Source organism: Aptenodytes forsteri, unplaced genomic scaffold (assembly GCF_000699145.1).
Source record: "Aptenodytes forsteri isolate BGI_AS27 unplaced genomic scaffold, ASM69914v1 Scaffold45, whole genome shotgun sequence".
In the NCBI taxonomy this organism is placed as follows: Eukaryota; Metazoa; Chordata; class Aves; order Sphenisciformes; family Spheniscidae; genus Aptenodytes; species Aptenodytes forsteri.
In genome coordinates, this window is record NW_008794458.1 from 2576143 (window position 1) to 2602049 (window position 25907).

The window sequence follows — 25907 nt, forward strand, 5'->3', positions numbered from 1 at the left end:
GAAATGGCCTCAAGTTGTGTCAGGGGAGGTTTAGATTGGATATTAGGAAAAATTTCTTCACCGACAGGGTTGTCAAGCATTGGACCAGGCTGCCCAGGGAAAGTGGTTGAGTCCCCATCCCTGGAAGTATTTAAAAGTTGTGTAGATGTGGCACTTAGGGACATGGTTTAGTGGTGGACTTGGCAGTGCTAGGTTGACGGTTGGACTCGATGATCTTAGAGGACTTTTCCAACCTAAATGATTCTATGATTCTATGAGTTGTATTTTTAAGTAAGAGGTGAAGGTACTTTCATATAAAACATATAAACTTAAACACTTTGGGAAGATGCTTCTCTATCATTCATGTCATTCTTCCAAAATGAGTAGGGAGACTAAAGCGAAGCAAAAAATCAGGTCTGGAATTAAGTTAGGAAGAACAAGCAAAATTAAGTATTTCATGATCTCTTCATTGTAATTTTGTGCACAAAATCTTGCAGGGTTATGGTCTTTTAGAACACATCCAAGTCTGCTCAAACCCCTTTGAGATGTTGTAAGAAGGGTCTGTTTATGACTTGGTGCTTTAGCTTCCGGAAAAGATTAAATTCAATGACTAAAGGCAATGCTAGGTGTTAACTCAGATTTTTGAGAATGTATTCCTCTCATTAAAACAAAGCAAAACAAAACAAAACAAGACAAGCTTCAGGGATTTGTTTCCCTCTAGAAACAAGATTTGGAATGTTGTTTGTTTTTCAATTGAAAAAACCCACAAACCTTATTTTCCAATTATGAGTTCCCTGCCTCTAGAAAAAGTAACTTTCTCACTTAAAAAAAAAAAGGGGGAAGAAAAAAAAAAAAAGAGTAGCTACGTATGCTGAAGGGCTTTGTAGACTGTTTCATAACTGTACAACTAGAGCTGCTCTGTGAGGGACACGTTCCCCCTCACTGAGCTTGAATGCACCCCTGGGATCTTTTGATCTACTCCATGCTACACAGTTTCAAAAGGCTGAAAATCACCTCATCCATTGTGCAAGTAATTTGTGCAGACCTGCTTTCCTTTCCACTATGCAGCCAGAGAAAACAAGTGTTGCGAGACCTAATACAGCAAGATGAGGAAAGCAGCTAGAGGAACTTTTCTCAGCAAGGAAGTTGAGCCAGATGCTATTGAAAATGCAACACAAGGCAAATGTTCAAAAAGCGTTAGCTGCTTTGAAACAAGTAAATTAAATTTCTGTGAGTATATATGTGTATATAAAGTACATACACGTATGTATACGTGTGTACGCATAGACATGTTCCTGTGTTTCTTTAAAGGGAACCTGGCATTTTTTAAATTTTCTTTTTCCTTCTTCATTACATGAAAAAAAATACAGCCTTTAAATTAATCTATTGCTGCCTTAAAGTCTACTGTCTCTTTTCACTCTTCATGCAAAAACATTTCACAGGAACAGTAATATTTATTTTTCATTTTGAAATTTATTACTGAAACTTAAATTAAAAAATGCAAATTGACTGAATAGCAGTGATACATATCTCACATCTACACTGAAAAGAATTTCAGTGGTTTTTTTTCCACGTAAAATATACAATGTCATATGTGTACAGAAAATAAGTATTTTATATGCTCTTGGGTGGAACTACAGATTCTTATTTATAAAGGAATTGAAAGCAACAAGTGAAAGAGAAAATTTGCAACTCAATGTTACATGTGAAAAAAACTCAGGATGTTACGTTTTCCATTTACATGTGAATATTTTCTCTCCAGAAAATGTCTCCACAAACTTGCACTGAATTTTACTTTTCAATAGGAAGACCAGAATAATGGTGGAAGCATAGAGTGAGGTCAAAGTACTGTCAGTGAAGTGGATAATTGCTAAGGTGAATGGTAGAAATGAAGTACAGTGTACTGACCTTTTGAAACTGGATAATTATGTCTTAGAGCTAACCTACACCATTTTATGACTAATATAAAAGACAGAGGCCCTGAGAAAAACAGGCACAGAAAAAGTAACTCCTCCTGGTACAGTTCATTAGCAGGAAAATCTTAATGCTGTAGTTCAGTTTAAGGCAACATAACAGTGGTTGAGGCTCAAAAAGTTTTATTGAAACAAGATTTTTCTCCTTCCCTTCAGTCAAGGCAAGATGGATTAGGATGGACGACAACAATTAGCTGCCTACCCATTTTTAATGGGAGTACTGACAGAAAAAAAAAAAAGGATGACGAAGAGGAGACATAATGGTCAATATGATTTCAGATGGAAAACAGAAAATTTTCCACACACCCCTCAGGAGCAAGGGAGATTAAGAAAGCAGCAATTTTTGTTTGGTTTTAGCACAAAGTTTTGTTAGCTTCCTATAAAACTTGGGAAAAATTAGGAAAGTGTACTTAGGGAGTTATGATCCCCAGCTTTCTAAAGGAAGCATTTAAAATAGAGATGGACAGAAGACAATCATTATGGTAAAAAGCTGTAGTTTTGATTTGATCTGAATGACAATGATATCAGAAATAAAAAATGCTAATTCAACTAGAAATTCTCTCTGCAAAAGTTTTTTCTTTTACAAAACTGGCACTTTTTAACAACATTTTCTGAGAAGATTATCCAAACATCTTAAATAAAAGTTATCCATAAAAGATACTTCACGTTACATGCAAGGCCTTTTCCACAGCAGGATTGACTCAAAACCAGAAGAGTTTTATTTATTTATTTATAATCTGAACCTTAGTCAACCACACCAAAACTTTAACTTCTAATGCTATCTGTCTTCATACTAATAATCTACAGGCAAGCCAGATATGGCCTACAGACTTGTGACCCAGAGAGGCAAGAACTGCTGTTTAAACTAATAAAAAGAAACCTCTGGCAGCCTCATTCAAATAACTGTAAAACATCTGTTTCAGTTTGCACAGATCAAAAATGAAAATTTAAAAACAATATGCTTTTGTGTGCTTTAAATGACTGCACAGGGCTTTTTTGGGTTTTACAGCAATATGAATGAATACACATTTTCAAGATTCTTGATATCCTCACTATATTGTGCATGGAAGTAATTTCCACTCATCTACACTACAAATTATTCTACAAACTTAAAAAGCAAAAGACAGATTGAACTGAAAGTTAAATGAGCCAGAGTTTGATCATGTCACCCCCCCTAAAAAAGAAAATCTATTGAAATAACTATACAGCTTTGTAAAGAAATTAGTGAATTTGACTCTTACAGATCTCGTCCCCACAGTTACTTATAAAAAATAAGCACAAGAAAGCTCTTTGTTTCTGAAGCAAACGTTCCTTTTTTGTAACTCAGACAGGAATACTATCTCTCAAAAAAAAGTCATATCCAATGACTTTTTCAAAGCCAGAGCCAAGAACTCAATAGTTGTGTAATTTTTGCCAACCGTCTTCCAAGTTATTGCACATTGACAAAAAATGCAAGGACAGAGAATCTGCCATTCCACAGTGGTAGTTTTGTTTATTTATGAGATGTCGTCAACTTCTAAAGTATTGAATTTGTTGCAGTTGCTAGAAAGAAGAGCAAAAGTGCAATTTCCTTGAATATGGCACCTTGGTAGATTGAATCAAATAAATTAAAAAACAAGCTCTGCCTGAGGGGTCTACCATCAAGTGGAAGCGTCACATTTCTTCATTACAAGTGCATTGTGAAACACCATTACAATTGGTAACATAGTTATAATACTGGGTCTGAAGCTCTTTTATCAATGGTCTAAAAGGAATGGTATCAAACTGTTAGATACTCTCTCAACTCAACTGGAAGAAAAAAAAATGTCTGTACTGGAAGATCAGGAAAAACCTGATACAGGCAGAAGCATCTTCAAAGAGATATTATATACAAGCAGAAGAGATCAGTTTGATGGCTGAATCTGATTCTCTGAAATTCCTTTCGGTTTTAGGTCAGAAGTGTCTACAGAACTTGGAAGATGACAGTGGTTCCATCTCATTGCGTATCTCCGTTTGGGAAAAGTGTAAAAGGAAGACAGACTTCACATAAGCAAGACACCCATGTCCAAGCAGATAGAAAATACTTTCAAGAATCTTCATTACCTGCAATATACCCTTTATTTTATTGGGGGGTGGGGGGTGGGGTGTAGTTTTTTAATTTATTTTATTTGTTTTGAGATTTCTACTGCTAGAAGTCTGTAAGAGCTTGGTGACAACTGCAAAAGCTCCTAGGTCTGAAAGGAAACCCATCAGCTTGCCTGCTTCCAAACCCAGCACTGCTGTGCAGAGGTGTGATTCTTGCTGGCAAGCAAAACTATTACTCACCATGTGTGACACTAGGCAGTTATTTACAGCGTATGTGACTGTTTCTAGAGTTCTTTTCCTTTTTCATCTAAAAGTAGTAATCAAAGACTACCAGAATCCATAGCACTCCTTCCACAGGAAAGGGAAGACACATGTTGGCTACCTTTTTATTTGACAAGTACTTCAATATTCAATATAGGAAAAAATAAATTTCCTCTGCTTTTTTTCTTATTGTGAGCAAGTCTGCCAAGAACACCACTTAGTCCCTCAGAAACTATACTGAAAGCGTGATAAATGTGCTTATTCCTGACAATATCTTGAGATACCAAGCCTTGCAACAAATTGAACATTTTAATGAATGTTTATATTCATAACAATGCATGTATCTGAGCTCCAGCATGTTTAGTAATCAAATATTTCTTGCTTCTGGTACTACTCAAACATTTGTCTGCTGCAAACTGATATCATTGCACTATTGTGACAGTAAAAGAAAAGTTGCTGATTTACTGGCATTTATTTTCCTCTTCCCCACCTGCACACAGAGAAAATTATTTTGTGTGTGTGACTAATTTATCACAAGTGATTTATGCAGGAATATAAGTTGTCCATAGATACATAAAAAAACTTAATGGCTGAAACTTTACAACAATCATGAATAATATATGCAGAGAGGCATAAATAAGTTCAAGAAAAGGAAAATGCTGTGAGTGAGATGGGGGGGAAAATTACCCTTGATCTCACAGATCTTTCTTTATATGTTGATTCTGGCACTGCTTTTATGAGTTTGTTTTAATTTCAAGTTGATATGGACTATGTATTACATTAAACTAAATAAACATTAACATCTTCACTGAAAAACTAGGGACGGTGTCCATCTTAAATAATCCTTAATGCAGCTTTAACAGTCCACATTAACATGTTTATTAGCACATCATAGTCCTGATATTTCAGATTGTTGTTTGCTGCAATCATGTCTCAAACATAGCATCTGGATGGATTGTAAGGCATCTGGTGGAGCTCCCCTTAAATCAGTGAATTCACATGAAGAATTGTTTAACATCAACCACCTGCTGTTCAGAAGAATCTACTATGCATTCAAGGAAAAAGTTTTGTCTGTCAATGAGTATCAGAGAAAATTAGCCACAGTGCCTGTCCAATATTCTACTTTCACCATTATCTGAAAATAATTAAAAAGTTCAGAGTACCTACTTTTACCTATCTAAACTGTTGAGATCAGTAAAGAGAACACCAACACATCACACACTCATTTTTACTGTAAAATTATGAAGTGTTTTTATGTTTTATCTTATTTTAAACAAAAGAGATATTTACATTTTTCAGCTGGAAAAAATGAGGAAGATGACTAAACAAATACAGAAATCTTCTTGCTGTATGCTAGCCTTCTTCACTGTAATCACAATTCATAAAAAGATTGAGACTAGAGGAATATCCAAACTGTCAGTGTCTACCAAGTTGTACAGTACTGCTTACTTAGTTCACGTTTTCACAGGTGAATAACAAGCTATCACAAAAAATATCGAAGAAACCAGTTAGAACTAGAAAGGACTGTTAGAATAAAGATATACAAACACAGAATATAAATAAAATATCTGAGAACCATAAGATGTAAGGTCAATTCTGTCAAGTAGCCATTCTTGTAGGCTTGCCAAAAAAGCATGAATGTTTGAAGGGATATTTAAAAACAAATAAGAGTATGATTATTTTTTTTCTGATACATCTTGTGCTATTTTAGCTGCCTCTTCTCCCACATAATGTCTATTTTCATATTTACATAATTAATTACATGATCCCCCTTAGAGCTCTACTATCTCAGATTCCCCCTGATTCAGTATAACATTAAGTAAATAAAAAATTCTGTATCCCTACTGGCCCCTGAGATAGATTTTACTGTTGATGGAGAAGAACAGTAAATCTGTCAAGTAAACTATGACCTAGCTGATGATTAGAGTTAGGATTTAAAACTGAAGGAAAGTAGTTGGGTTTCTTCTGAAATCTAGGTCTATCAAATGAAATTAAAAGACAAAATATCTGCCTTAGTTACACCTGCAGGAGAAAGAATTCTGCACTTGTGCTATCTTCAGGGCAAAAACGGGTCTACAATAACAATACTTGCCAGTGCCCAAAACTTGGTGGTAACCAGATTGACTGAAAGGTCTCCTATCAGAAACTGAAAATACATCTTACATAGCCAAAACACTGCAGTGTTTAAATTATTACAATTAATGATTAAGATGCTTGCTACAAGTATATTTCATTTTGCAGCTAAACCCAATGAGCCTTAACAAAACTAGGTCCACTGAAAAGCATCTACAGTCTCTTCAAGAGACAGTAGCCCCATAAAGCTGTGGTCTTTAATTCTACAGCCCTACTTATGAGAGTCTGATTTGATTTATAGTCCTGAAATAAGTTACTCCTTTTTAGGAATCAATCAATCGATAAATAAATAAATAAATAAATAATAAATTCTGCCACAAGGATTCAGGATGCTTGTAATTCTGATTGTCTCTCTTCAGTCTTTCTCTAATAGCTGGTGACCAGTATAGCAACAAACTGTATGCGAAACAGTGGTATCAACAGAAATCATTTTTCAAATGGGGGAGGGAGGTGGAGAGATGGGATATTTTATGGCAACAATAATACACTTTTTTTCTGAAGTAAATAAGCTTTATGAAGTGCTGCTGCCAATTCTTTGTACATAATCAGAAGCTACAGACTGACAAAGAATTTATACAAAGCACCTGTGTACTTAGCCCAACCTAATATGAAAATCAGCTTTCCAGAAGACCAACTGGTATCAAAAGGAGATATCAATCATAAATTAAATTAAAAACAAAACAAATAAATAAATAAAAAGACCACCAAACAACAGAGGTTCCCATTCGATGTTTTTGTTTGGTCTGCTTTCTCACATTAAAAAAAAAAAAAAATCTGATAAAAGGGATGTATTCTTGAAATACTGAAATTAGCTTTCATATTCACACTACGTGGAAAAATCACACATCTCATGTCCTTTATTTTAATGAAAGTATCCAGGGGAAATAGGATGATGACACACATTTTAATAGCTACATAACATTAAAGAATTTTTCCAGACAAGAATACTGAAGAATGAAGTCTTCTTACATAAGAAAACAGTTCTACTGAGATATAAGCCAAATGGTAAACCATTTGTAGGCTGTCTTGGAAACTGAGGGGCTTTCACCCATGGTGTAAAGTGAACAAATACATAAATACTTTATTCATTTTTATAGCCAGGCAGTATATCAAACATATCAATATGTCCTGATCAACTAAGTTACTAATGCACATGGAAAATGAACCATGTACTTCATTATGTTTCAGAACAGAACTCAGCATTCTGTAGTTCAAGATGTAAACCTCATCATTACCATTACCAGTCCACACAAATATTTGTCATTTTTCTTATCAGCAAGGTGTGTTTCAGCTGAAAGAAGTCACAGACAAAACTGATTCCTTGATCACATATATATTAAAAAAGTACACTTTATTATTATGAGCACTAATATATTTTCTATATGCAAATGTAATTAGTGAAAATAATAAAAATAATAAAAACTGAACATGAACATCTTCATCCACCTTGCAAAATAAAACAGAATATCTGCCTCATCTCAGTGGTCATTCTCGGTGCAGCTTTGTCTTTTATCTGTTAACATAAATATTTCAATATTTTATCACCATTCCTGGTTGGAGAGCTCTCATATTTTATGCCTGTTTGCAGTCAAAAAGGTAGCAGGCCATATATTTGCATACCTCAAAATAAAATATTTGTGTAAGAACCATTCCTGAATTTTAACATCAATATTGATATTGACTGAATTTCCAAGTAACCTAGATGAAATAATCACTGTGAGTACATTCTCCAGGTTGAAGTTGAAAGTATTCTGGTTTAAGTCTCTTCCGGAGTTTCTGGGCACTTTGTCAGGGATTGTTGGGGGATTCACGGGAACCCTCTGAGGAACTTGTGGGTACCTGCTGCTGCCACATAAAGAGCCACTGAATAACTGTCCCTTCACTATCAGACTCTTGGACTCAGACAGAGCTTCAGAGGGAGGATGCAGCTCTGCAAGTGTCAGGCTGCAGGGAGTCCCCTGAGCCTCTTGTTGGGCACATGGTCTCCAAGCCTGCAGTAGGTATGCACTTGTCAAGAGGTTGTTCTTCCCTGTGAAAGAGCTGTGGGAAGAGGTCACCAGGCCGCACAGCATCAGAGATGATGAGAAACAAATGGACCAGATCTTCTCTGAGACCTCACAGCTTCGAGAGCCCAAACCTTCAGCTGTAGGGGAGGGGCAGGAAAAGCCTATGCTTATGAAGCTGGAAAGTGGAAACTTCCATGATGATGAAGGCTGGAAGCTGGTGACTTCTCACACTAGGAAGAAGGTTCATGTCCCACCAGATAACTTGCACTTTCAGAACAGGTTCACTGCCCTTGCTGTTGATGAGAAGCCTCTCTGGTGGGTGAGCCTGAGCCACTCAGGATCACTAGAAGGAAGCGGTGAATAATAGCAATAGGAGAATCCCTGCTGAGGGGAATAGGGACACCCATCTGCTGATGTGACTTGGAGGTTTGCTGCTTGCTGTTTGCTGCATCTTAGATAGAAAGAATGTCCCCACAAGAAAAATGAAAATCTAGATTTCTAAATTAGAAAAAAGATAAGAAATCTCTGCAGGATGTCTGAGTTCTGTTCCTCCTATATTTTGACAAATTTGCCATAATGTTTTACTTTTTTTAAGCTGATTTAATAATATCTCTCCATTACAAATATCCTATCTATTAAGACACTGGGAAACATCCTGAAATTTTCCTCCCTTTCCCCATAAGATGAATGTGATAAGTGAGACCTATTTACCTACAGGAAAAAAAAAACAAAAACAAAAACAAACAATAATAAATGGTCCATCACGGAATTTGTTCCTTTAAAATTTATACTGTTGTTTTTAGAACAAAATACTCATATTGTCTCATTTTATATGTACCAAACCCATACATACACATATAATTTTATGCAGACACATCAATTGATCTTATAGCTATATTACGTTATGGGCAACAGTAGATGTACTGAAAGGTTTTATGACTTGAAGAAAAAGTAGAGGATACCTTACCAATAGCAATTCCCTGTCTCCTTTTCATTCTGCAAATAGTATCCTAGAATCACAGAATGGTTGAGTTTGGAAGGGACCTCTGGAGGTCATCTGGTCTAAACCCCCTGACTCAAGCCGCACCTCCCAGAGCTGGTTGCCTAGGACCATGTCCAGATGGCTTTTGAGTATCTCCAAGGTGGGAGACTCAGCAACTTCTCTGGGCAATCTGTGCCAGTGCTCGGTCACCCTCACAGTATAAAAATGTTTCCTGATGTTCAGAGGGAGCCTCCTGTGTTTCAGTTTGTGCCCATTGCCTCTGGTCCTGTCACTGGGCACCACTGAAAAGAGCCTGGCTCCATCTTCTCTACACCTTCCCTTCAGGTATTTACAAACATTTATAAGATCCCCCTGAGCCTTATTTTCTCCAGGCTAAACAGTCCCAGCTCTCTCAGCCCTTCCTCAGGCAGAAGATGCTCCAGTCCCTTCATCATCTTTGTGACCCTTCGCTGAACTCTCTCCAGTATGTCCATGTCTCTCCTGTACTGGGGAGCCTAGAACTGGACCCAGCACCCCAGGTGTGGCCTCACTAGAGCTGAGTAGAGGGGAAGGATCAGTTTGCTTGACCTGCTGGCAACACTCCTCCTAATACAGCCCACGATACCTTTACAATTCTTTGCTGCAAGGGCATATTGCTGACTCATATCCAAATTTTATTTAATATGCTCTACTTTTTTCTTCACCATGCCTCAACACCAACAACATTACTAGGCTTTCTCTTTTGCTCAACCTGAATCTTATTTTCCAGTTCTGACAGGGACTAAGACTCCCACCTCTGGCTCACACCACAAAGGCCCTTGCAGTACAGATCTTTCAGCTGTCCTAACTTTCCTTTGGCTGCCCAGCTCCAGCCCCACTCCAACAGCACCTCTAAGCTTTCTCTTTTGCTCAACCCTAACCCAAGCTTCTGGCTCAGACTGGGACAAAGAACCTCACCTCCAGAACTTCTGTCAGTATCACTTGCAACCTCACCTGCTCTGTTTCTATTTTAGACACTGTTCAGGTATGCTGCCCTCCTATTTCTATGGATTTGCTGTATTTTAAAAGTAATGCTTGTGCTATAAAATGTACCAAGAAGTACATCAAAGGTCATATTGGCCTTACTCGGCTATGCCAAAAAGTTGCTACACTAGCTTACTTCAGTAATTTGACCCTGCAAATTTACTACATGTCTTAAGAAAATCCCCTTTTGCTATGGTCTTTCAGGCTATCCAATATTAACTTTCTACTTGGGATCCATTCTAGCCTACTTCTTCGTCATACTAGCCACTTCTAAAGGTTTCCCAGTTCTTTGAAATTGTTCATAAGTCAAACACTTTTCATTCCTCCTTGTACAAATCTGAAGAGAGTGACCCTCAGAGTAATTCCTGACTGCAGAAACCAGTCGAAGCCTTGGTTCCAACAGAATTCAGTAACTATATACTCATAGCTTTAATATTAGGCATCCTTTAAGTAGCCTTTGACTTGAAGGTTACTTTTTTGAATAATGACAAAAACGCTCAGATTTGCTTACCATAATTAGAAACAGAGACTGATTCTAAACTCCTTTGAATGTAGTGGGCATCTGTTTGTTACATTTTTTTTACTGCAAGTTCTTCAAGTTATTAATTTTTTGTTATGTTTAGCAAAATATTAGTGCCTAGATAAACATGACCTTACAGAAAAATGGCATGTACAACATGCCTATTTGTTATATTCCTAAATGCAAGTGATATTTGAGATGGGATTAATATGACTTAATTCTCAAACTGCATTTCCTTTTTTGCCTAAAGCTGAACATAATAATTATAGTTCCAACCAACATTAATCTAAATGAACATTATACAGTTCTTTAGGTGAATTTAAAGTGTTACTCTAATCTCTCAGTTCTCTAATCTCAGTCAAGAAAACAATTCACATTTCAGTTAATCCCTTGGAGAACATTGCTTGAAATTTATAAGGGACACACGTCAACCAAAACTCTCAAAACTTGACAAGCCATCACTCATCTGGAGAATCAGAACGCCAATATGCTACCAAGTGCATAGTTGCTTTTGCTACTATGCATGGAGAGGCTGAATTCTTAATCCAGGGTAAACAAGTAAATCCAGGTAACAAATAAAAATTCCCGTATTAACTAACAATCAACTGATCTAGGACATGTATCTGAAATTAATTTCTTTAAAAAAAAAGAAATCACACTTTAATCTTTATTTTTCACTACTGAGCAAGGGAAAACTGGAGCTCTCAACATTCACACCAAAAGGGTGTTCTTTGTTTGCTTTACAAACAGTAGCATGCTTTTCTTGCAGTTGATTGGATTATGACAGAGCACAGCAGGGGTGACAGTGGTAATAGATTAAACAAACTGTGTTAAAAAACCTAAGTAAATGGCAAAGATTTTTTTAGGCACAGGGATTATAGCAATTATTTCTCCTAATTTAATTTGAAATCTCAAAGGGCAGCTGGTTTGGAGCATTCTTAACCAAAAAGATCTGAAGCAAAGCATGAGCTTTCATCCCTTAATTTGTCTCAGTTTCTTTTTAGCTTTAAAGAAAAAAAAAAAAAAAAAAAAGGACTGCTTACTCATCCCCCAGTGTGCTTAAAGGTTCAATACTAGACATTTTGGTTTATATTTCAAAAGAAGGTATAATAGGCCTCTGCTGAGAACATTTTTTTTTAAATGACACTTGAAACCTTTTATTAAAATCTGCTTATTTCCCTTTTAATCTAAGTTTTGTTGTAATGGCAAACTGAAGTTACCCAGTTTAAGAGTTTTTATGATCTGAAGTTAGTTTACTTCTTTTACTAGTGCTGTTATCAGGGGGAGGGGATTGGGGGTGTGTGTGGCTTTGGGGATTTTTTTCCTTCCCAGATCTAACACAAAGTTCTTCCCAAAATAAGGAACACAGACTAACCCTTTAGAGAGCTGAGACTGACTAATGCAAATCTTTTCCAACATCAAGATAAAGAATAGATTTGTCAGTTTGTATACCCATGAGTAGAAATACATGTACAGACTGTATTGGAAGCAAAAATAAGCTTCTGTTCTATGGAAAAGGATGACTGATTAAATATTTAGTCTTAACTCTCAGAACAATGATAATTTTTCTATAATTTACCAAAAGGGAATTTAAAAAATTGGGATTTTTACAGATAAAAAGCATGCAAACTTAATTGTAGTGCAGACAATAACAGCCTACCTCACTTTGCTTCAAGTAGTTATCTATTGCTGTGTGTTTAGTAACGCTATTAGTTATTATTAGTAACTAATTCAGGGACTAGAATAAGCCATGAACCATTCTAATAAGCACTGTAAAAGGAAAATGATAACCCTTACTCAAAAAATACAGGGATTTGTCACAAAAAGATGAATGTAGACATGCAGAAAATCACCAGAAAACAGAAGTAAACAATGCAATGGGTAATCTCTCTCTCTTTATTTTTTTTATTTTTAAAGGGTTTATTTGCCATACAGACTGTCAACACCTCTCTGTTTCCAACCGATTTCTTAGCCAAACTTCCATCCTGACTTTATATTGCTTTATTGAGCAAAATGTACAGATAAATTAGGAACTGTAATAAAACAGTAAATCAATAGTGGTCAGCATGATTGGAAGCACTCAAAGCAAGTTCCAATGGTCATCAGTCTCAAGAATTTCCTAGACTGTATCAGTACAATGTGCTGCAGATCAGAACACTGTTCAACCCAATTTATTAGAAATTATTAAATTAATAATATTAAAGATGTAACAAGAATCTTAATTGATAGACAGGAGAAGAAAATACTAAGTAAAATTATCTCAGTTTACAGTACATTTTTCGATGTAACTGCTAATGAATCATACCAACAATACATCAAAACCAACAGCAACAAAGTACTCTACATTTAAGTCAGGAACTATGCAAGATCACTTATCTTACAGATGAAGTTTGTTGACTTTTCAAATTAATAGTTAAGTGGTGCTGGGAATAGGATGTTTGCTGTAATTGTAGATCTCTAAAAATAAATACATCTTAGATCACTAGAATACTAAATAGTGTGAAATCACACTAGAATTTGTAATCATTACTTTCCTGTAGGCAAAACAGTCCATACCAACATACTTAATGAAAATTTGCAAGCCTGACTGGACATAATACTAAATTTTCAGGAAAATCAAGACTGCATCAAAGTGCTAGATGAATACCAGACTATTACACCAACATTACTTAAAGTGCAGGTAATTTGTACTATACACCAGATTCCAAAAGTTGCCATGTTCTGGTGCAGTGAGCTTTCTCCTTAAACAACAGCCTATGCTAGAAGGGACAGATTAAAACAGTATTTAAGCTTATTTCCTCTTCCAAACTGAAAGTTCAACATGATTCAAGAAATGCAGGAGCTGACTTTGTTCAAATAAATTTTAAAGTGTTGTGTTGTTTAGACTTCAGATAAATATGGTACAGAACATTACCTCCACAGAATATGAACCTGAAATATAGAGCTTTAGTCACTTAATCTAGATAAGCAATTACATAAGATAATTTCTATAGCTCAGTGGTCTGGTGGCAAGTGCCTGTAGAAATAGTTCTACTGTTTTCAGTATGGTTTACATAACACCTCTTCTGTTTTATCTGAACCATACCTACAATAACACATTATCTTGGTATTTTGAAGTTACAAAAGTCCCTGAAGAATCTGCTGGCACAGTTTTTAATCACCTGTTACTACACAGTTTAAATTACGAACTGATCCAAAGTCCATTGACATCAGCAGATTTCTCATTGACTTCAGGATATCACTCATGTTGTTGCTCAAAGAAATATGCAGTACTCTGCTGATGTAAACAAGGAAAGTTTTTAACTGTATCCAAACAAAACACTCATTTTTTTCTAAGATTGAATCCTTTGTTTGAAAGTAAACTGAAAATTTAATGCTTCAGTGCAGAGGCACTTACTTCAGTGCCAGACAGTTCTCTTTAAGCATGAAGACCAAAGAGGAAAATTCCTATTACACATTAAATAGTTAAAAGAAAGCGATAAAAGTACTTCCAGAAGCAATACAGCTCTCTTGTATATGTTATAGCTGAGTCAAAAAGCAAAAAGAAGTACTACCTTGTTCCAGAAGCAATACAGCTCTCTTGTATATGTTATAGCTGAGTCAAAAAGAAAAATCCATTTCGGCAGCCACAATGAAACAGCAAGTATGACTTTATATGCATTAGTTAAGAAGCAAAATTACCTAATCAACCTGAAAGTTGTATGAATATAACTGTATCCTAGATGGCAGGCATGAAGCTACATTAATTCTAACACTAAATGTTTAAGCACCTTCTTTATTTCATGGAATGTGACAAGATCCTTTAAAACCAAGAAAATTCATTCCAGTTCTTCATGTGTTTTCCTTCAAAGGCACGCAAAAAAATTACTTAATCCATTTACCATAGAGCAAACCTGAAACTCTAGATTACTACATAGCAATGGATTTCACAAGCCTTCATGGCTTGCATAGACTTGTGACTCAACATAGGCAGTGATTCCCAACAGTCCTGCTGAGTCCACAATGGAAACTGTTCATAAGTACAAAGGTGTTAGATCCTGGATGAATAAAGTACCACTTATGCATTTCTTATTAGCATTATGACAAGAGCTTGCAAGGTGACAGGGTTAGGTTGGGGGGTGGGGGTGGGGGCATTTTATTTTCAAAAACTAAGAAAGAGAATGAGCTAAGGTTATTTTTCCAATCAAACCTCCCCCTAAATTATATTTTTATTTTTTAAGTGACACATTGCTATCCTTATCTGGATAAGGATAGACAAAAAGCAACTACATCATTAAGTACAAAATACTTATATCTTTAATTCAATGTCTTTATTATCTCAGACATCAAATTCAATTTTGTACATTCTACCAGTTGTTGCATTTAATTCATCAGTGTGGGTTTTTTTAAAAAGAAACTGCTTATTTTAGCCCAAGTTGATTTTATGTGAAAGAATAATAAGCAAGCCTACTAACAGAAATATTTACTTAAGCAAGAATGAAATATAATCCTGAAATGCAAATTCAGGGTATTTAAACATATTTAATATTTTTTTTTTCTTTTTAAACTATTGTCGTGGTTTAACCTCAGCCGGCAACTGAGCGCCACGCAGCCGCTCACTCACTCCCCCCTTCCCGGTGGGATAGGGGAGAGAATCGGAAGAGCACAAGTGAGAAAAGAACAGTTTAATAATTGAAATAAAATAAAGTAAAATAGTAGTAGCAGTAATAATAATAATAATAATAGTAAAATATACAAAGCAAGTGACATATGATGCAATTGCTCACCACCTGCAGACCGATTCCCAGACAGTCCCCAAGCAGCGGTCGCTGCTCCCTGGCCAACTCCCCCCAGCTTATATACTGAGCATGACGTCAGATGGTATGAAATACCCCTTTGGCCAGTTCAGGCCAGCTTTCCTGGCTATACTCCCTCCCAGCTTCTTGTGCACCTCTTCGCTGGCAGAGTATGGGAAGCTGAAAAGTCCTTGACTTAGTATAAACACTGCTTAGCAACAGCTAAAACATCAGTGTGTTATCACATTATTCTCATGCTAAATCCAAAACACAGCACTGTACCAGCTACTAGGAAGAAAATTAACTCTATCCCAGCTGAAACTAGCGCAATTATACACTGCAAAAAAATAATCTCTGATACAGAACCATATGGTGAGCTGACCACACTAATACGTTGTTTTGGACTTCTCAGTCTAAGCTATGAAAACCTGTTTTTGTTAAAAATGTAATGCTAACCCCTAGGACAAAGATTGCTTCATGTATATAAACACACAAACACACACACACACACACACACATATATATATATATGTGTGTGTGTGTGCATATTCCTTCCTCATCTTCAAAACATTTCCTCACCAGGTGGCAGACCAACAGGCAAAACAAACTTCTACAAATGATGCAGCTTTGGCATGGTATTCCTTTCACAGAAAATCAGTATGCACAGATATGTTTCAGTATGCACACATATGCTTCTTCTAAACACATTTCTTCACAGAAATAAGTATGAGTTTTCATCTTTCAGTTGTAACAGAATGCCCTTAAATAAAAACATCCTGGTCTTGGTCTGTATTTTCATTGCCAAACATGTAATGAAGATCCAGGAAATATTGGCAAGTACAACTCAATGAAATATCTTGTTAGAAGCCAGTATAGGGAAAGAAAAAAAGGTCAGTGAAACAGTAGATTTTACCAGCACTTTCCAAATTACATTTGTAGGGAAATAGGCAATCAAATGGAACCTTGATGTTATGCACCATCACAAATTATACTTTATGTTGGACCAGGAAAAACTTCACATTAAGTACATAATTTCTAGAGATAACACTAAATATGAACTGGTACCTGATTTATGAAAACAATGGAAAGAATAGTTAAGGGTCTACAAGAATCCTTGCTTTAGCAACGCTCCAGAATTGTTTCCTTACTCTCAAACTACCTGTAAGGTATTGTAATTTAGGCAGGAAAAGGAAATGTGTATATCTAAAGTAATTTTTTGAGTACTTTTATCAAACCACGAGTTATATGTGTGGTAACACCATCATCCCATTTCACTCAGTCTGAAAATCACACCAGCCTCTCAAACAAATGAAGGACTGAGCCCAGTAAGGAACATTCCAAATTCTAGATCTAGTCTAAAAATAATGAGATTTTACCACGGAAAAATTAACTGCACTGAGTTCCCACTCTATAGTCATTTGAGTTCTCAAATAATTCAGACATTGTTCTCAGAAAATTGCCTAATGATATTTTAAAACTCAGCCTTGAGGATTCGGATATCAAATTTTATAAAGAATCCTTTACCTCACTCAAACAGACTACTGGCTATTCTGTAGTATATAAAATCATCACAGATTTATATTTTGGGACATGGTTTTATTCCTATGATAGCTATACACAGTATGCAATATTTCTGTGCATCTTAGGTAAGAATTAAGCAGAACAATTTACAGTAGCCAATATAGCCATAAGACTACTGTTTTATATCCGATAATAATTATGTTTTCTGCAGGATTCAGGGGACAATCAGAAGGCATTTTTGGGGTCAGGCAAAGAGTATGGGACAAAATAGATGGTCTTACTACGTATATCTAAATTTCCTGTAAGATTATCAGAGTATCACTATGTCTAATTCATGTATATACTAAGTGAATGAAAATAGCAATTATAGGTAAGCAGCTCTGCAGCATTTTCACACTATAAGGTAATTGCAGAATAAAGAATTCTGGAAAAGGTAGAAATAATGCAGAATCTTTAACAAGAACTAGCTGTTAACCACCTGAGTCTCCAAAAAGGCTGTTCCATTTTAAACAGCCTTTAAATGTCTACAGTGAAAGTAGAAGACTTGATTTATCCAGAAGCCTCACTTGCCTCAGTGGAGTTTCCTCCACCTGGGGAACAACAGGTAGGGAACTGTTACCGTTCTCTTAAAGAAAGTGATGCATCTAAGTAACAATACATAGATTGCCATAATATACAGTGTAAAACATCCATATACTGAGAGAGAGAACAGAAAACGTTTGTTTTAAAAGATGTTTAAAGATATTGCTTTGGCTCTAGTGCAAAATCAACAGCGCTAGTGACTTACCTTCAACTCTGCGCCAAAAAAAGGAAGAACAGAAATGTCTCTGCCTAAGATACAAAATGCTAATTTAGCCTGTGATTCTTTTCATCTAAGGATACTTCTTTTGATACTGACATTCCAATAGGCTTTAAGTACCAATTAGTGTAATTTTTGCCTCATATCCCCACAAACTGGAATATGAATTTCCCTCATTAATTACCAACACACTAGACAATGTAGAGTAAGGGCACATTCTGTACTTCAGCTAGCAGAAAATTATTTTAAACAACACAGAAGTCACTGCCTATAGTGGCATTTGTAAGTCGACAGTGCACACCAGTGGAATATAGCAGTATATGCATTTTTTCCACTGTTTTCAGTATAATGCAAAATTGCTTTGTAAATATTCCATCTTATTTAACTTTTAAACCACCAGAAAAGCATGTCCTTCAGAAATAATAAAGACAGATATAAAATGTTGAGGAAGACTTGCAGAGAGTGTAAACAAGAACGTTTTATTGTGCATGTTATAAGATTAAATGAGCATTCTAAAACCTAAAACTTTAAGTCTTGCTAACTATAATTCTGTGTTTACAAACATCAGGGCATCACACCAAGGATTTGATCTGTTTTATGAAGACTCCAAAGACCTAACTAATCAGACTCAGATACACTTTTTGTGTCTTTCAGACTGTAAGGTTAGTTAATTGATCTGTAAACTAAGCTGTATCGGACAAAATCGGATAGCCTATTTCCGGGGACATTCAACTAGCAATGTCATTGATGTCAAAATTTTCGTGTTCTTCAGAGAACTTAAAGATTCTTAGTTTTTCCTACAAATATTACTTTAAAAACAAATATACCTAATGTCAACACGCTTTATTTATTCAATGGTTTTACAGACTTGATCTTTGCCCTTCTGTGGATTCTCGTGCAAACACAACACTAATGTGAGCATGATTTTATAGTGAGCAATTGCTTCCCCCTTTTTAAGAATAACAAAGTGTTTTATGGTTGTTAGTAGGTTATTTGTAATATATGTGGAAAGCAAAGCAGAAGAAATATTAATTGATTTAGTATCCCACTAAGAGCTGCAAGCTCTTCTAGAAGTAGAACTGAAGCTTATTAGCTAGACAGTACATACAAAGTGTTTTTGACAGCTAAGAAATGTAGACACATAAATCTTAGTTTAAGATGTGATCTTATGGACTGAATATTGTGCAACAAGCCCATAAATAGGTCTCTTCAAAAGCCCCAAATGTATTTAACTCATACCGATAACATTGTTAGGCCACAAATTCACAAGAATTTGTAAGATAGGCTCCAGATAGTACAATACATTTTTCCTGCAATAAACACAAAATGTAACGAAGGGACACTCCACTTCCTTTCTCCCTGGAAAAATATTTGATGGACATAAAGTCTTAGTTCACTAGCTCTCTAAAGAAAGCCAAGACAATTTTCACTATCTAGTCAGCCAAGTAAGGTAAAATTTAAGCCCTAATCTGTAGTGAGGAGGTAATCTTTAAGAATAGCCAATTAGGACTTGGTTTGAAACTGTTATAATGAAAGAATACTTGAAATTAGGAAAGGCCAGAGAAAGCTAAATGAATAAGGACTTCTGAGTGTCCTTAGAGAAACAGACAAAATCGTGTGCTGTAAAAACAGATGACATTTGACTGCTTGCAAATAAAGAAACTGAGTGCTGTCAAACATCAATCAAGATTTGAATAAGCTTGTAAGTGTTAATCTTAACTTCTTATTTTACTATTTAATGGGAGAACAGAATTTTTATAACAGAAAAAGAAATTATCAATTTCAACACTAAATGCAACTTCCTGTTGTATTTGTTAAAATGATCTAATTTATGACCCCAAACAGGACAAGTTCAATGCTAGTGTCACACAAAGCTATATATAATGCTTGTAGTTACTACAAACATAAATTGCCACTTTACTACTTTTTTTAGTTAACTCAATGCATTGAAAACTTTTTTACAATTTCCAAATTGATGCAGAATGCATAATTTTTTAAAAAAAGATGATTATCAAGATCACCAAGGCTTTTCATATTTAGTTTGTTCCAAGGTGAGTGAATACTCATCTTTTCACAGAAAATAATTGGTTACTGGGAGCACTAATACTCAAAACTTGGCAGCTGTGATGTTTCTAACATTACACAAAACCTCTCAAACTTCCAAAAGACTAGCAGAGCTAGCCATTCCTAAAAATGGTTTAATTTGCAGTGGCATTGTCACTTGTAAACCAAGATTTTTTTTTCCACATTCCCAGTGGGACTGTCAGGTGATCTACCAAAGGAAATAGCAGATTAATTTATGCATGACTGAAACCAAAAACTCTTAGTTAAGGACATGAAAATAATCCAGAGGTAATGATTAATCTGTTATTAATCTAGAAATTCCTTTGTGATTTAATATTGCAAGTGTGTCTACAAATCAGATTCCATGCTTAGCCTAGTACGTGTCTACACTTTCCTTTATTTCACTTTCAAATTTTTCACTGTCAAAAACCTTGTATGGTGTTCCAGCATCCAGTTCTCAACAGTAATATATAGTAAGTGACATTCACACACATATCGCCAACACACAAGATTTTTTTTTTCAATAAAGGAAGAATTTTCACTTACAAAAAAACCCACAAATGTAAGTAATTTAATTCACATTAGTCAGATTCATCAAGACCAAAGTTTTCCTATAATTTAAAAACTACATGTATAAGTCTTATAAATCTCAGAAGACAAACAGAATGCTCAAAATATCACCTCCTGTTAGCAATTAAAGCAATTCAGTATGTTCCCAAGAAGAAAACAGGAACACATATATATATGTATATGCATGCACATATACAAAAATTGGAATCTATCAATCTCCAACTAATTCTCAGAAAGTTTTTACCTCTTTTTGTTCTATTCCTGCTGACAGTGCCATAAAACATAAAGACTACTTTTCTTAAGTAAAACAATTAACTAAAACTAGACTTCCTCTGTTGTGCAGAAGTATGACAAGCTAAAATCCTACTTAATGCGCAGGCAGAAAATAAAGAACTGAAATCTAAAGGAACTCAGGTATGACAGATAGATGTTAAATTTGTTGCTGTGGATGTACATCTATGAAGGAAATTCCATTTACATATGCACCACCTTGTAACTAGAACTTGGAATTTAACAGACTGCTTGCAATCTTTTCCAAAACATGAAAAGAAAGATAATTAATTTTCCTGGATTATTCAAAATCTGAGATGTTAAGTTTATAGGAAATCTTAAATTCTCTATCTATATTTAGTTATATAGATGCTGTGGATGTTCATCTATGAAGGAAATTCCATTTACATATGCACCACCTTGTAACTAGAACTTGGAATTTAACAGACTGCTTGCAATCTTTTCCAAAACATGAAAAGAAAGATAATTAATTTTCCTGGATTATTCAAAATCTGAGATGTTAAGTTTATAGGAAATCTTAAATTCTCTATCTATATTTAGTTATATAGATACATATTTTGAGTTTTGTTGGATCTAAGAGGTCCTCAACCCATTGTTCTGAAAGATAAATCCTGAAAGCTGCAACACAAATATTTCTTATTATTCTACTCAAGAACTTGGATTGAAATGAGCACTTCTTTCCTAACACCATTCCTACATAACCAGGCAATGTTCTTAAATTACTCCTTTGAAGGCTGATCTCCTTTATAAAATTACATTGCTTTCTGGCATCAGACCTCCACCAAGAGTTCCCTGCTAAGCTAAATCAGTCTCCTGACACATTTACCTTTTCTCCTGAGAATTAGGGCAAACCTTTGTTGCACTTGGAAGATCCTGTACTTCAAGACCTGCCAGCTTTAGTGAACTCCTTTGTTTACCAGTCAGAGCTGCCTCCCATGGGATCCTACCCAACAGTTCCCTGACTAAGCCAACATCCTGCTTTCCTTAGGTTCAGGGTCTCTACTCTGCTACTTGCTTTTCTCACTTCCTTCAGGACCACGAACACCACTATTTCAAAGTTACTACAGACAAAGAAATTATTCATCATCACATGCCCAGCTAGTTTCCTTCAAATTAGTCAACAACAGATCCAGCTATGCCATTCCACTGGTTGGTCCATTTAATACCTACAGCAAGAAATTATTCCTGAAACCCTCCAAAAATCTCTTTACAGCAGCCATGTTGTCTTTCTAGCAGTTGTACAGTAAGTCCCCCATGAAAAGCAAGGTCTACAACTCAGAGACTTGAGTTCTTTAAACACTTTATTTGCTTCATCAAGGTGGCCTGTAACAAACTCCCACCACAATGTCACCCTTACTGGCCTCTCCTCTGATCCTGAGCCACAAGTCTGACTATCATCCATCCTGCAGGAGAGCTCAAAACATCTGAGCTGTTTATAGATCTGAGGGCAACTTCCATCCCCCCAGCCCTTCCTTGCCAGTCTTTCCTGAAGTCCTTCACAGTACTCCAGTTGCATGAACATGGCACAGTATCTTAATTGCTCCAACAATATCATAGTTCTGTAACCCCATACAGCTCTAATTCTTCCTGCTTGTTTCCCAGGATGCGTGCATTTCTGTACCAACACTTGAGGCAGGTGTCCCTTCACCTTGTTTTATCATTCCTGAAGTCTTTCTTGCTCTTATCAACCCACATCCTGAATTTTCCACTCCTGAGCACCACTTCTTCACTTTACTGTGGTCTGTAATCTGCCACCCCCACCATTCGTAGTTCAAAGCTCTCCTCATTAGGTTGGTCAGATTGTTGGATCAAGGAGTCAACACCTGAGTCTCCACGACCTCAACCCCAGAGCTGTGTGGCCATTCCCAGTATGCCCTGAGCTGGTGCCCATGTGGATGAGCAGCAGGGAACAGGAGTAGTCTAAGGACTGGACAGACCTTGGCAATCTCTCTGCAATGTTCTGGATCCAAGCCCACAGCAAGCCATAGAACGCTCAAAAAGGCAAGAGGGGACACAGGGGTTTCTCTCCCCACAGGAGGGAGTCTCCTACTACTACCACTCACTGCTTCCTCCTGATGTTAATGCACAGTTCAGGTTAAAGCTGGCTCTGATGCCTCCCCAGTCATGGCTTTCTTCTCCTACCCTGCTACCAGACTTTTGAACCTATTCTGCAACTGCAGATCCGCACGTGGAAAAAGAGCCATCCTCCACTTGCTGGAGATCATAAGTTTCCAGCCTTCCTGTTATGGGACTCTATTTACCTCTCAACTGATTGTGGTCTCTGGCTGCCCCTCCTGTGTGGGTCAGACTCTTACCTCTGGGGACCCTGTGAAGATCCTGTTAATCTCCTCCTTACCTTCCCTGAGCCTGCCCAGCCTGCTCACTTCCTCCTGCAGCTCAAAAGGGGCAACACATTTCCTCAATCAACGTACACCTCTTGTAGGCATGGACACCCCTTTCCCCTGCCCCAACCTCAAGGGAAGGTATCAGGCACTGCCTGCAGCCCAAAGCCTGGGGACCTGCATCCTCCCTTAGCATCTCTGAGCCAAGGTCTCTACTGTGCCAGCAACAGCAGCCCCAGCTCATGCTGAGGATCATGTCCCACGGTGTGCCACTACTGTTGTTGATGTGTCTCATGCTGCCGTCAGCACATTTCCCTCCCACATGCAAACTGCTGGACAAGCCACCGTTCCCCACAGATACAGCCTGGGACCTGTGTGCTGGACCTGGCAGCTACACAGCTCTCCCACAGTGCCACCTGAATGGGCACTCAGCTCTCCCTAACCAGGATTCACCTCTCTTGGCCACAGCCTGGATCTGGGGATGCCCCCACCACCTCTGAGGATGCCGCCCCCCTTCTTGCCAGGCTGCCACCCCCACCATGCCCACTCGGTAGCCTGGCAGCAATGTCCTTATGGTGGCGGGGCTTCCCCACACACCCCCTTGCCCTGCATGGGCCCCTTCTGTCCAAACACAAGTCCAGCTGAACCCTGACCACGTCTCACTGTACATCAGGGCCACCACCCTCACCACACATGGAGACGGGGCACCAGCACCTGCCTCTTCTGGCTGGTCCCTTCCTGTGAGACTACAGAGCTACCCTAGTGCCACCCTCGCAGCTCCCCAGCACCTGTGCCACCATGGCAGGACATGGTGGCTGTGCCGGGGCTGGGCTTCTCCACACACCCTCGGCAGGTCCCTCCCCCCAGGCTACAGGGATAAATAGTTGATAAATCAACCATTTATCACTTTCATAAACCCTAGATATGATTTTACTCTTAGTTACAAGAAATCAGAAGTCTCAATATTGTTTCTTACTCCATGTGATAACGATGTACTGCTAACATACCTGTTTCAGGCTATCCAGTTTGGTTTGTCTCAGTTCTTCATATTTCCATTTCCAAAGAAATAATTCATTTTCTATCTTATCCATTTCTCTTTCCAGAAATACATTCATTCTGAAAAAGTATTTTAAAAGTCAGCATTACATCTTTTTGAAGTTGACAACAGACAAATTATTTTGAATTTCCTTTTCATAGTTTGAGTTATATTTTTCTGCCTTTGTCAACTGTATATCTGATTTTTATTAAAAAACCTATACTATCATCATATAATAATTCCAAGAGATTTACCAAAAATAATAGCTAAAGAGAACAAAATAATCCAGTAATATAGAATTAAAATTTTAGATGAAATAAAATTTTGGGATAAACTAGAGAAAATTTGGAAATGGACTTCAGTTAGTGATTCAGGTCACCTAATACATGATGAGTTAGTGAAGATCCTCAGAGAAAAGGTACTGTATCACTTTTAGTTGGGCACAGACAGAAGATTATTTTAAACACATATACAGCTGAATATATACAGTATGTAGACAGTACTGAAACCAAAGATGATCTATTTTAGATGTAAAAAAAAATTAAAATTATTAAAATATGTATTTTCATGTTTCAAAAAATAATTGCTTTTGAAAGAAAATGCTAGAAGAATTTTAGGAAAATGGATTACTTAGCTAAGAGGTACTACACCCTCATTAAGCATTTGCTTTTGGAATGCTATTTGAGCATAAAGTCCATTGCTACATTCAGAAATTTTTAGGATACACAATTCACAAAGAATGGACAATGATTCCTTGGAGAAAGGTACTGTATTACTGAAACAATGAACTTTTTGATATTTACTTTTACCCCTCTTCTAACCAATTAAAATATTTTCAGTCATTCAGGAAATAATGAAAGGAAAATGAAGCAGCAGCATAAGCAGTACTGATGTTTTTGTCTTTGAGACTGATTAAAAATTCATTTCTGTGTTCACAGGAAACACTATTAGCCAAGTTCCAAAGACAAGAATAAACTTCTCATAATTTCATTTTATGAAATTCCTTCATAATTTCATTTTATATTTGTGTAATGCACATGCATAATTTGCAATTTTGCAACAAAATATCATTTGGAACTTAATTAAAAGTGAAAGAAAAAATTCTTAATTACAAATAAAAGCTTTCAAATTATATTTCTAACATTTCTATGAAATCAAATCACAGCTTAAAATTCTGGAATATTCCATTGACTATAAACATCAATATAGGAATAAAGCCTATAAGGTCAGGATGCTGAAGAAATCTAAAATCCAAAAAACAGTAGAACTGCATAAGTACTATTATGTCGGGAGATGAAAATTTTACATTATATAAATTCTATGAAAATGGAGGGATGAAGGGCTACTATACCAGAAAAGAAAAAAAAATATTGAAATAGTTGAAAAGAAAATTTTAATCCTGGCGATCAAAGAAACTGTTGTAGGCAACAATAGTTATTTTCTCTTCTGAGGTGTCCTGGTTTCGGCAGGGATAGAGTTAATTTCCTTCCTAGTAGCTGGTACAGTGTTTTGGATTTAGGATGAGAACAAAGTTGATAACGCACCGATGTTTTAGTTGTTGCTAGGTA

The 25907-nt window shown here is 36.5% G+C and overlaps 1 protein-coding gene across 1 annotated transcript in view; it reads right to left on the reverse strand.

The window, feature by feature from the left end:
- Positions 1-25907, reverse strand: part of CCDC102B (coiled-coil domain containing 102B) — an 80131-nt gene that overhangs the window by 19541 nt on the left and 34683 nt on the right. Inside the window, exon 4 of the mRNA XM_019475017.1 lies at positions 24311-24419. Within this exon, the coding sequence (XP_019330562.1) occupies positions 24311-24419 (109 nt within the window). The remainder of the gene's footprint in view (positions 1-24310; positions 24420-25907) is intronic.